A 13988-nucleotide genomic window follows, 5' to 3' on the forward strand; every position below is an offset into this window, starting at 1 on the left:
CAGTTCCAAAAGTTTGCCCTGGGACATCGTAGGACTGACGTTAAAAAGATTTCCTTTTTCGATCGTACTGCTCGCTTCTCGACTCGTTCACTGGGGCTTCTTCCATTCTTCAATTTAAATCCCTTCTAAGGAAAGAGCTCTCTCTCTCTAATTAATTTTGTTATTTGCTTTCAGGCAAATAATCGTTAATTTCTGTACTACCACTTAATAATTTTTAACTACATTTTTTGACAGTAATTCAAATTTAATTATTGTATTCTTTGTACCGGATATGTTTTTATTTTCTTTTGGAAGCGAATGGCTATAATATGCCCTAGCTCATCAATACTATGCAGCAAAAAATAAATACAAAATTATCTCTTTTAAAGGGATCCATCACTCACAACAGGGGGAGGCATAGGGGTAACATAAAATCCAGACTTGCAGTGTGCTTCAAAACCAGATTTTTTGTGACCCCTATGCCTTCCCCTGTTGTGAGTGAGGGATCCCTTTAAGTCAGAATGGGTGAAGGATTTTTCCAGAATTCGAAAATGTAAGCAAATCATTGTATGCAATGAAATAACGATATCTCAATGTTATGTTATTAGTCCATTTAATTTTTTTTTAAATATTTTATTTACGTAGGTCATATTACATATATTCAAAAAAATCGACCTTAGGGGTGGTGAGTTGTGAAAAAAAATTTAAATAGTACTTTTCTTAGTTATCAATATGTAATGATAACCGTGCTGTCGGTGTATTGCTTGAACATATTGGTGGCGCCCACATTGTGGCGCGATAATAGCCGATTTAGTAAATTCACGATAAAGGCAGCCGAATTAATTTCCCGGAAAAAAGGCTCCAACCATAAGTCGATAAAGGGATTAGGAGCAATGTCTTAGGAAGAATCGTCAAAAGTAAGGTAGGAGGATTTAAGTAAAAATGTATTACGGGATTTTCACGCATTATAATCGAGAGAATGTCGTCTTATCAGGCTATCGCCAGCTTTCCTTTGATCTTAATCTTCCAATTTCCAGCTTAAGAAGTGCCTCTCCCGAAATAGCCTAGCGCTGTATGGGAAAACACTTTCATTTGACTAAACCCCGCAAAGATAAAATGTAATGAGAGCTATAAATCATAATCTGAGGCCACGCTTCTGGGGAGCCTTCGATAATTCCTCTAATATCTCTCCCTCGCACTGTTACGGTGCCAAGGCTAAAGAATGGAGGTTAATCGACTGATATTGCCCTTAAATATTATAAATCGTTCAGCGATGGATACGAGCTACGCGCGGAAGCGGCTAAAATAAAAAATAAAGAAATACAACTATCATTAGACAGTTTCAGCGACTCATGAGAATGCGTAAACGCGAACGTGTATTACTCTCTCTGGTGTTTGGTTACAAATTGTTGTATGCAAAAACGTTTTCACGTTTTAACGTCCGTTGAAGATAAATAAGGCGCCATCTGTGTTTCCAACAGGATACTGATTTAGTCAACACAACGGGTTATTTCACGCATTTACTACGATTAAATTATGCAATATGATATATTTTCATTTACCATTTCAATCAAATATTTTTCTGTAACTTAAAATTATTACCTAAGCCTATTACTTTTTTAGGATCGATTCGTCGTCTGATCAGTGATTTTTGAAATGCTGGAATCATTAAATCCCGACGTTCCAAACATCAGAAATTTTTCAATTAAAATTATTACCTAAGCCTATTCCTTTTTTTAGGATTAATTCGTCGAAATGCTGGAATCATAAGATCCTGACGATCAAAACGTCAGATAAATTTTTCAAATCTAGTGTAGACGTTCGCGTTAACGCGTTTTCATGAGTTGCTGAAACTGTCTATTAAAATGTAGTTGCGACTTCCAAACAACTTATCAGCCCGCGTGAAATGTTCTGTATGTTTAAAATATAAAGGACATTCAACGAGCGGAAATATCTGCCAGCGATCCTTTATGAAAGAGGAGATGAGCAATATACAATATTGTTTCTTTTAAATTACAGATGCGCATTGAAATGGAATCGAAGCAAGGCCGTAGGTGGGTCAATCAACGCTCAATAATCTTGTACAAACGTTTTAAAACTAAAGTTTAAGGAAAATAGCTTTTCACCCTAGACAAATTGAAAAAAGATGAAAAACGGCGGCCTTATTTTATAGATGTGGTCTTCAAATTTCCGACAACTTAGAAAATTGGGTCCATAATCAATAAAATTACTCCTAACTTTGGGATAGGTTAATCTCATTACGCATCTTCAATTGTACTTTGACATAAAATAAATAAGAAGCCCATATTTGGAACCGGAAGTTCAGAATAATCAGAAATTAAAAGTCCACACCAGCGCGGCGTTGGAAAAAATTCAGGCCGGATTTACCATGTGGTAGCAGATACGACCATCATATTCTGGAAACCAGCGCGGGAAACTGGTTAATTTCAAACGCTGGTGGGTCCCTTTAACTTGTGTATTCATATCATGAGCGATTCAGTGGCGTAACTAGGAACTCCGCCCCCCCCCCCCCCCGCGTAAAACGACTTGGAGCCCTTTTAAATAGCACCGATTTTAATCATAAATCTTTGGAGGCCCCCTATAGTTCTCGGGGTCTGCGGTGGCGCTATTTACGCCACTGAGCGATATGAAACATTATAAAGCGTGGTAAGAACAAAATTAAATTATCATTTATGATAAATTCTACTGTCAGTGGCATATCATTTTCCTTGTTTAAGTTTGTTTTATTTGAATAACAAAATTTTTCATGTTCAGCCTTGTTAACACGAAAAATCCTACGCTATTTTATTTTCAGGAATTGCCAAGGGTGCTAGGATGGGGGGGGGGGGTGCAAACTGAGAAACTGCTTTCTTGGATGGACCATAGTCAAATTAAAAAAAGCGTCTTCTCGACGTAACACTCGACTACTCGCGCCACGTTTCGTAAAAAATAATTTCAATTATTATTATTATTATTACGTCATTAGAGGTACAACTTATGTCACAGAAGTTTTAGACGGAAGAATACAGATCGGAAGCACAAGCCGGTAGTACTAAATTTCGGTCCATGGCCTTAATTCTCCACCACCAAGTGGTTTCGTTGAGCAGGCGAAAAATTATCCGAGTGGCAGGAACTGAAAGTTACTATTTGTTTGGTGCTTGCTCAAATAATGGAAACTTTTCACCTGTAACAAGGAGGATAGGTTGGGAGGCGAAGTAGGAGGGATGAACGCACCAGCATCCTTGTTAGAAGTTTAGCGCGCGCTCGGCGGTAAAAGTTCGGAAAAATGGCGGCAAGATTGCAGCCGCTACGCTACGTGACAATAGGGCAGTAGCGCCATCTTCATTTTCAAAATTTCTACATCTAAAATATTCTCTTACTTGGGAGAGAATCCACGCTCGGCGGCTCGGGTTGATTAATGCCACACAAGTGACACAAAACGCGTCTTAGTCTCAAATTTGAAAAATAAATACCTTCAGAAACAAGTTATCTTATTTCTAACAAGTAGTTTTAGCTAGGAGCAACAAACACAAGGAGAACGCAGCTAGCCTTTAAACACGCTAACGAAGGGTTGTGTACGAATTTCATTTGACGAGCGTCACGAGCCTTTACTATGAACGTTTTACGGGCGGGGGGGGAGACAATTTCCGAATTTTCCCCTTCCGACGGCAGCAGGTGCTAAAGTGTCTAGCCAATGAAAAACGTACACAAGAAAATCCAAGACTTTTGACGGGTTGCGTTCTCCTTGTGTGGGGTGTTGTGTTTGTTGCTCCTAGGTTTTAGGTTCTGATGAATAATTTTGCAACGATAAGTGTTAATTTTAAGTTTGAAAATGATAAAATTGTGACTAAGCCTTGGCTACGGTGCTAAGAGCTGGCGGCGGAGATTTCTCCCGCATATTTCTATGTTTAAAAACGTTCGCGCACACCTTCTGCGCATTCATCATGCAACGCGCGAAATTCATTTGGGGAAATGTCTAGTTGAGGACATAGCCACTAGGAGGGGCATATTTTGAATACCTATCTCTTAATAGCGGGTATTGTGATCGTAAAAAATTTGGCCTATGGTAAAATTGATCAATAACGATGAGGAAAAACTAATTTTTAGCCGCTACCTACTACCTATCTAGGTTTCATTGGCGAACCAAAGGGGGCGTATCGATAGATTTAGTCACTGAGGTCATTTCTACTATTTGTCACATCTACGATGATTTTTTCAATTAATACCTTGCGGTTTAATTTAACGAGTTCAAAGTTAGAGCTAAATTTCTAGTTAAACGATCATATTGTTAGTCTTTATTTTAGAAATATACGGTCAGTGAACTTAAAATTGTTAGATGGCTCCACGAGTCCACGTACTCCACGAGAGATCGTGATTTACGTTTATTATATTTGTTTCTCGGCAACAGATAAAAAACGGTCTCAGCGCATGATCAAATATCAGAAGGGCCGGCGTTAGGGGGGTTAAGCGGGGCAAAAGTACCCCGGGCCCGGCCTCCGAAAGGGGCCCGCCGGCCCGGGTGCCTAACTCAAATTTTCTGACTATTTAAAAAAAAATAAAAATTGGAGTATAAAAGTTTGGGGGATGGGCCGGGGCCTGAAAGCGCTTAACCTGGGGCCCGAAATTCCTAGCGCCGGCCCTGAATATCAGCTATCACTACTCCGTTTTTTGATCGCCAAGCAATTGAGTTAATTTCAGATTAGGCTAGATCCTATTCCAAGACACGTCTTTACGCTTTAATAGGTATCTCTATTTTTATTGTGGCAGTTTTTTCGTTACTACAATTTTCAAATCCAGAGATTTCAGTCTCACGTGACACGACGTTATCAAATATATTTCCAATAGAGTAAAGATCCCCCACAAAATGACGACCAAAGCCAAAGCCATAGAAATCTCATAGGTAACTAGAATGCTGCCGCCTACGGCCGAGCTTGACGCCAGTTCGCCTTGAACCTTCAGCCAATGAGAGGCCGTAGAGTGGTTCCGCCAAGGAGGATAATCCTCCTTGGATCCGCTATAATAGCGGGAGATAGGTGACGTCATTCTCTCTGGTGACATTAAATTCTTGGCAGAACCACTCTTTGAGCTCTGATTGGCTGAGATCTGGCTATCGTCTGCCACGGCGTTTGGCCCATTTGCCAGTTACACGGCAGCATTCTAATTACCTATGAGATTTCTATGGCCAAAGCTATACTAGTGCATACTGGCTTCCCGAATTTCGCGTTTCGTTTGATTATAATTTCGGCGGCGCACACTATTTTAGTTTGCTGAATTTGCGGGGGAAGTACCGGAGAAAACGGATTTGGAAAAGGGGAAAATATATCTCTAGGCTACTAGAGAAAGGGGTAAATTAAGTCACCCATACAAGTGGAACGATTGCTGAAATAGAACCACAACAAACTTTATTTTGAATTATTATAAATCCTTAATAGGTACTTGGCAGCATGACGTATATAATAAGTCACCCATGCTTTTTCCAATTAATAAAAAAAGATTACAAGCATGGCGGCCATAGCCAAAGGTACGGCGTGACGTCATACTGCCAAGTCCCTATTGTGCATTTATTAAACATTGTTTTTGCACAACTTTAAGTATGTGGTTTTATTTATTTGAAATACTTTATTAACGCTGATCACGATAGTGAAATTTCCGTTGCGGCGGCCATTTTTCAAGATTGTGGCGAAAGTAGGTTATATAAATTCTTATGATCTTGCAATTTTCAACTAGCTTTAATTAGTTTCTTTCATAATACATCTGTATCTTCCATTAAGTTTTTGTAGAAGTATTCGTTAATGCAAAAAGTCAAATGTTTTTTAAATACAAACTTGATGACTTGATCTTACAATATAAACATAGTGTAACGGTAAAGTTACAATATATAGTTCGTTAACGCTTTATTTTAAATTTCGTAGAAATATATTTATAGTTGCGACTTTGTTCAGACCCTTCACTAGGTAGGTACTAGGCTCCACCAACGAATTTCTCGAAGAAAAACTCCGAGTGAAGGGAATTTAAGAAAATATTTCGCCGCTTTTAATTTTGGCGTGACTGAGCTCTATAAATGCCTTTCCTTTTGAGTTGTGGGTCCCTCTAAAGCTTACTTTGTCTGCAGGCTAAGTTTAATCTTAATTGTTCCCAATTTTTTTAATCTTTATTTTTAGACACAATTTGATAAGATATTATTAATTATCTTTAAATCGCGTAATAATTGCGTTATATGCCGATCGTTTCGTTTTGTAACTAAATTGTTTTTGGTGTGTCTAAGGCTTTTATCTGACACCATATTTTCATTATGAAAAAGAAATAAAAAAAAACCGGAATTTGTGCAGCAGACTGAGTATATTAAACCGTAGGCCTAAACAATGTATATAATGGATTATTAATATTGAACTCTTAAGGCTACTTTTTAAATAAGAGACGATGGTTTTAATATCGTTTTGTAATTCAGGCGCGATAGCGAAATATCACTGTAATTATTGTCAGGAAGATATAGCTGGTGTTCGAGTTAAATGCGCGGAATGTCAGGATTTTGACTTGTGTGTTCAAGTAAGTCACATGATCATTTAAATGACTGTGTTTTTAGTTACGTAACTTTGTTTGTACACGTGCTTTTTAAAATGACACTTCAAAATATTGAGTGTCAAAATGCCATCGGCTTGTATTTTATCACAGTTGAAATCACAGAACTGTATTTAACAGTATTACTGTGAATAACAAACACTATCTTACATTGTGAAGAAATGAGGCTCCGACAATTCTAACTCTGGTACTGACATACTGGTATTTTATCATGGCAACAATTTTTTAATTTAATGCATCTCTACATTAGTATTGATGATGTGACTGTGTATCAGATTCGAATCAAACCAACTAGGTGACTTCAGGATGTTTAATAGGACTAGAATCTGCCTCAAATATTATTGTCAATTTAACTGTTGTTTCAATCGGTGTATTCAGGTGTGATAACTCATGGTGTCACTCCTCATTCGTAAATTTTTAATGTACAAATTTATAACAATTGTTATACACATATTACTTTTGTCATTAGCTTGAAATTTCAATTCTAATATTATACTTCGATTTTCTTTGGTGTAATACTGTTTTGTTCCAATGAAAGTGCCTTCTTGAACACGACCTAAAGTACTGAAACACCAAATGCACCAAAGAAAAGACCCTACAAACCCATCCCAATTAAGTTTAAACAATCTGAATAATTTATTGCTCATATTTCTGTAATCACAAATTTTTGAAATGACAACTATTAAACACACCCAGAAGTAATCCACGCATAAAATTTGAAAATTGGTTGTATTTGTTAGTACAATTTGTGTAGAACTCTAATCCACCCGTAATAATATTGGAAAATGAATAATTCTAGGAATAAGGTCTTTCTTTATTTCAAGAAAAAGTTTATTATTGCAACTTAAGGAATTACCATGTGAAATCAGCTTAATACAACATTATATAAAAACTAAGTAAAAACTCACCATGAAGTATCCGTCAAGTTTTTACTTAGTTTTTATATATTTAATTATCATAGTTAACAAATTTTATGTGACCCCTACCAACCTTATTTTACTTTTGCGAATGGTAATACTGGCACTCGTGGTCATTCCCGTAAACCTTTTTTTAGGACCTTCAACAAGGAAACCCTTAAAAATTCATTTTTTCGCAGAGTTATTCCTCATTTTAATGCTCTTCCCGAGGAAATTATTTCCTTGAGGGCTATTCATCTTTTTAAATCTAAACTTAAAATTCGCTTAAAACTTAATGTGCCCTCAAGTCTCCCATAGCCTTGTGTAATTGAATTCTGTTTATTTGGTTTTTGTATATATCTATTTTCCCGCGACTTCCCAATTTGGACTCGATCTCAGAGCTGTTAAGGGGTATGATTTTACTATGAGTGTCGCCCCCCCTAGATGGCGTTTTTGTTTCTCAATTTCCTGTAAAATGAAAATTCAGGGTACAAACGGGTACTTGGCGAGAGTACCAATATTTTAGACTTGATTTTGTTAATATTTATATTATTAGTACCCCAATAATTTGGTTTTTGGCGTTTTGAGCACGTAGAGCACGTGATGCACGTACAATTGTTTGATCATTTGCTTGATTTTAGGCCAAAGTAGACGAATACTGGGAGATATCCTTGGTCTCATTGGTTTTTGACCTACAGAATCGATTTCGACTATGGTGCCTTATCGTTCTGCGGCTTGTTCTGCGGAAATTAACAATCGCTGGGCAAAATCCAATATTAACTCATCCAAGGATAGTAAATTTGTGGCACAATACTTATCAGAGTATTGTTACTTGTTAAAATTAATATTTACAGTACATAAAATAACTTAAAAACAACAACATCCACTTCTTGTACCTTTTATTGTACAAGAAGTGGATGTTGTTGTTTTTAAGTTATTGTTACTTGTCCATGTTTGGCAAAAACCAAGATTGCAAATGGCTTCCAGTTGGAGATATTTTCGCCAATATCATAAAATATTTGTAGATAAATTTTTTTCTCAAATATGATATAAGTATATTAATTTAAAATAATGTTTTCAATTGTACCCCTTATTGGCACCTAACGGTTCCGCGCACTCGCTTCGCTCGAGCGCTGGGGGCGAACGGCGCCACCCCAACCTAACCTAACCTAAATAGCTAAAATCTACCCAATACTAAACTGATATAAGCTTAACTTAGAGAAATAATTTTTAACAAAACGGCTGTGGAGGCGTTCTGCAACGTGACAGATACTACATTTACCGCTGAGCAGAACAGCCGTCGAATCGCTCGAGAGCATAACAGATCTAACATGTCCTCTTGGCCTAGAGGCCCTGAGATGGTGCATAGTTTCGTGGGATAATGTGTTATATATAAAAGAGAACAAGCCGCAGAACGATAAAGCACCATAGTCGAAATTGATTTTGTAGGTCAAAAACCTATGAAACCTACGATATATCCCAATATTTGTCTACTTTGGTCTAAAATCTAAAAAATGCTATAAAAAACACATGAAAAATCCGTTTAAATTTTAAACACTCTATAATATAATAAAAAAACTCATTAGTTTTGTCTACATATAATAATTGTATCTTCGTGTACCCTACGGAATATCAAAATGTATTAATATGACCAAATTGCGCCCTCTACTGGTGTTAACACTCATAGTAAAATCTTACCTGTTAAGGCTATGTCTAGCCCTAGCTCTTCATGACCAAGGAGGAAAAAAAAAACTTCAACGTATATGATTAATACATTGCATAATTTTTATTGGTTGTGGGCTCTTAATGCAGAGCTGAGCTTTTAAAATACTGAGTGTCAGTCTATAGTGCTTATTACACAAATAGAGCTCCCGACAGTGTACAGTAAAACGACCATTTTTGAAAACAATGTTGTACATAATAAAAAAAAATAATTTCAGAACAGCGTCTAAATTTTAACGAAATTGTACAATATGAATATGAAATCATTGGCCATTGAAGAATCATTTCAATACATAACGGACGCATCAAACGTTTCTAAATCTGTTAAATGAGTGGAAATCAAATAAAAATTGCAATAAATCGCTTGAAAACTGTTAAAATAATTTCAATTATATTTTTGCTACAAATTCTCTAGCCTAAGAAACTCAAGATTTATACCCAAAACTTGAGCTAAATAGCAATATTGGTCCATTATTGAGGTATCATTTTTAATTTGATATTTAAATTAGATTTTGGGTGTGGTAGTAAACTTAACCCATGAAAATTCACAGCTAACCCCAAAAATGGTGCTGAACCGGAATCTGTAGTTGAAATTTCTCTAACATTAACACAAACAAATTTTTTGACTTAAAACACCACATAAAAAAATTCCTAAAAGTTTGTATCTTTGGCATATTAGACTATTTACTTTAAATAACTAATTTCATACATTATGAAAAAATTATTTATGCATTTTGGAATAGATATTCTGGAAAAAGTTTTAAAAAAAGTTAATATTTATTTTTCATTTATAAATTTTTTTGTTCAATGTAAATAGCGTGCTACGCTAAAAATGTTCTACACTTTTGGAGGGGGGTTAAAATTAAAATTTAAGACTCATCGCAATTTTTAAAATAATTGTGGGATTATTTTCAGCACCATTATTAGGTGAATTTTTATCAGTTAAAATTTATTACAAACCAAAATATTCTAGAAGCTAGGATTTTAAAAATAAAAATTATAAATTACCTCAAAATCTAAAAAAACTACTCAAGTAATTTAGTAATAAACTAATAATTATATTATATTTAATTAAGAGTTTGAATCTATTGCTATTGAATCAGTATCTTAGGCTACTATATTTTTGTAGAAAAATTATTAAATTAAAAATTAGAACAATTTGCTTTGGATGATTTTGAATGGAATGAGACTAAACTGAATTGCATGATTTTCTTGATTTACTCTTTCCGTATAGTCAAATACTAAATGGTATGTGATATTTTTCCATTATCATGGTGTACTAGTTCCATCATTCTTCCCAATAGGATGAGTTTTCTTCAGTCTATGCAGTTTTTGTCTACTAACATCTAAAGAGAATAACTAATGTTGAGACGATTTTTAAGCCTCGTTCCCAATCGCCCTCATGTTCCAAGAATGAGCTTCTTCCCGTTAAAAAAATCTATTAATCCCAGTATATCTTTTGGTCCTTAAAACTTGCGTCTTCCGATGTAATTGAAGCAAATGCCCCACACTAATGCTGGGGTGAAATTTGACATTGATGCCCCTGAATTAACTCCACACTGTCTTTTTCCCTAAGAATAAGTAAATACATTTGCGCTTTTAACTACCCTAGTTCAAACACCCTGGTAGAATTTGGCCTATAATGCTATAATTACAGTTTTTAAAAATGGTGGATAATTTTATTATAATTCTTTTAATTTTCAGTGTTTTTCATGTGGTGCTGAAATAGGAATTCATAAGAACAATCATGAATATCAAATAATTGTAAGTTAATTAATAATAATAATAAATAGTAATAAATAATAATAATAATAATAACAATAATCAGCTAGGCTAATATCCAAGGCACCACCAATGAATGAATGGTACGTTTATTTGTTTGCATACAATACCCGCCCTTTTATATCAGGGCGGCTCCGCTTAGGGGAGCACAACAACATAAAATTAAAACAATTACATTGAGCCAAATTAATCTAAAAATATATATAGAAGTTAAATAAAAAAACGAGAGCCAAAAAATATTATTGAGTCGCCGAATTTCTCTTCTGTTGTAGAACAAGAGATTTTTGCCAATTCCATTTTGTCAAAAGGTGTTTGATGAGAACGGGGTTCCATTCCTTTCCTGATAGACCAAGAAGGTCTTCAACGGGTAAATAAAAAGTCTCCTCTCTCTCCAATCTTGGATTTAATGGAAATCATCTAAAGCTGAGGTAGCCAGTAAAATATGTTCTAAAGTTTCAACATCTTCACCGCATTGTAGGCATCGTGTCGAAGATCCAAATAGCTGGCTACAAAGTTCACCGGTTAATAGAGCACGTGTCCGGGCTTGAAAAAGAAGGTCACTAGGAAAGCTACCATCATAACAGTCTTCAGAACTTGGTTTTGCTTTAGTTTTGTACACTTGAAGTGGCGGTCAACATCTTGGTCAACATAACAGTTCTACTGCACTTCTGATTGTGCCTCAAAACGTTGCGTTCCAACGCCATATGTGCGATCGAGAATAGCCGCGCGTTTCCCCGCGCGTGTCGTGAAACGAGAGTTGAAATGACTCAAATTGCGGGTGACTACACAAACCTTCTTCGCCAACCTGTGGGGAGCTATGAACTTCAAGCGTCCGAGGTACTTAAGTTTACTGCGTGCTTCTCGCTCCACCATTAGGTTCCAGCCCATTTCTCCCTTCATGGCTACATACGCCGCCATCGGTCAAATCATGGGGGGGGTCAGTTGTTTTTACTAATATAAAATGGTAATGCAAGCTCACGAGATTGCAAAAAATCTTACATTTCTTGGGATAAATCTTCTAAAGCTGCAAGAAATGTTCTGATGTTGCATGGAATTTGCTGAGGTTGTATGAAATCTTACATTTCTTGCAAGCAATAATTTGAGATTTCAGGAAATCTTGTCAGTTTGATGTACCCCTGATTTCATTTTCTTTGTTGCAATACGCTACCAAATATAAGTTGAATAGACATAATAATCAGCTAGGCTAATACCCAAGGCTCCACCTTAAAGGCCCAAGTCATGGAGTCACTTTTAATGCCTTAAAACAGGTGGATGGGTTACAATGGGAGGGTGGTGGCCAGCCCTTCATGCCATGCAAATCAACAGCTCCCTACACTTACTATTACCGTTAACCTCTACAAGTTTTTATGGAAATGGGAAACCGAAGAAACTCGTGTTAAAAACCCCTTAACCAGTGGGGAGAGAACTTGCAACCTCAACGCAGAAGAAGTGGTTATGAGTTTTAACCCAGTGCCACAAGCTGGGATCAAACCCGGCTCCTCTTGCTGCGAGGCTACCCCACATTTAATATTTAATATTTTGTTTCTCAGGATTGCTGTAATTTGCCAATTTTTAAGTCCCCCAATAACTGGAAAGCCAAAGAAGAGCTTATGTTGTTGGAATCAGTCGAACAATTTGGCTTTGGAAATTGGTATGTTCGTCTGATGGTTATTGGTATTTTACTTCGTTTTTAATATATTTTTGTACGATTGTTAGGGAGGATGTTTCCAAGAATCTCGATCACAGGGAAACTGAAGGTAAGCAATTTATTAGAGCTCTTTGAATTGTTGTATCCCTCTGTCACTTACTCATTTATCAGTGCTGATATCCTTCTGAAATTTCATTTTTAATGATAAAATGTTTTCACTGGAAGGTGTTTTTAATATTAAAGAGTCGCAACTCTCTAGTTGGTTATCATGTACAAGAATATGAACACCCTTAATAGCAGTATGCTGATTTTTAAGTGGGTTGGACCCTTTTTTAGTTATAATTAGCGGGAAATTCTTCGAAGAGCTTTAAATGAATATGATGTTCAACAATCCAAATATTTGATTGGTTAAATGTTCTGAATGTTAGTGAGTTTTGAGATTTATTTTACTTAGTAATAGACAAGAGTGAAGCAGTCTCAACAAACTGTGGCAAGTTAATAATAATTCGCCAATTAGCCTAATAACCGATTTTATTAGGCTTAAAACGTTTTGCTTTTACATGGATTTTAAGTTTGATGAGACAAGTGAAATTTGTTTTTTTTTTATTGAGCTGAGCATAACAGAACTTTAGTTGAACTAGAAATGAGATGAGCTATCAGGAAACAAGTTTGATCTGTGTGGGTATGAGAGAAAAGGTTTATCTAATCTCTCGAGAGATAAATAGGTCTGGTTAACATGAGCAGCTTGTGAGCTAAGAATGGATTTTTATCATGTTTTAAATTATACATCATTTTGTAGAAAATTGATTCCTCCATCTTTTCTCGTAAATAGAAAAGTTTATTTTTCATTAAAAAAAAAGAATACTGCAAATCCAAGTAATGGCCCTAGTAATTAGCGCCTTAACTGTGGTGCAGTGTTTTGTACCCAGACTGTGGTAAAGAAATGAAATTAGCTTCTAACCATCATACAACGTTAAAAGTAATGAATTAAAGGATGTTCTACAATAACTTCATTTCTGTATTTTCAGATGTCAAGGAACATTATAATAGCATGTACATACTTGGAAATGTAGGAAGAGGTAATTAAGTTTTTGTATAATCTGTTTGTTTTATTCATTTTATTGTCTTGCTCCTGAATCTTGTAATAAGCTATCTTGGGAAACTCCCACTTCTCAGTTAAGATGCATTCTTAAACTTAAGACTTTAATAGTCTGTAACATATAATCCTATATTTATTTTCTGTACCCTAACAAAAGGCTTTATACTAATTTAGGCTAGAAAATTAATAGGTGTAATTTCAAACTAACTGACAAATATGCCACTGCTCAGTCAGTCGACTCTGATGCTATTTATAGCCATGGATTAAATATATTTAGCCTTAC

General features: G+C 35.7%; 1 protein-coding gene across 3 annotated transcripts in view; it reads left to right on the forward strand.

Annotated features, from left to right (window-relative positions):
• Nucleotides 1-6215: 6215 nt before the first annotated feature.
• Ada2b (Transcriptional adapter 2B) overlaps nucleotides 6216-13988 on the forward strand; it is a 37431-nt gene continuing 29658 nt past the window's right edge. The window contains exons 1-7 of one of the 3 annotated variants that reach the window (XM_090153013.1): nucleotides 6216-6343; nucleotides 6428-6525; nucleotides 10881-10940; nucleotides 11231-11795; nucleotides 12509-12609; nucleotides 12675-12715; nucleotides 13635-13685. In XM_090153013.1, the coding sequence (XP_090009139.1) occupies nucleotides 11721-11795; nucleotides 12509-12609; nucleotides 12675-12715; nucleotides 13635-13685 (268 nt within the window). In that variant the 5' untranslated portion in view covers nucleotides 6216-6343; nucleotides 6428-6525; nucleotides 10881-10940; nucleotides 11231-11720. Of the gene's footprint in view, nucleotides 6526-10880; nucleotides 10941-11230; nucleotides 11796-12508; nucleotides 12610-12674; nucleotides 12716-13634; nucleotides 13686-13988 lie in introns of all 3 variants that reach the window. The other 2 variants (XM_090153011.1, XM_090153012.1) reach the window with 2 other exon arrangements.

This window comes from Leiobunum rupestre, chromosome 7 (genome assembly GCF_980474605.1).
Source record: "Leiobunum rupestre chromosome 7, qqLeiRupe1.1.hap1, whole genome shotgun sequence".
NCBI lineage: Eukaryota > Metazoa > Arthropoda > Arachnida > Opiliones > Sclerosomatidae > Leiobunum > Leiobunum rupestre.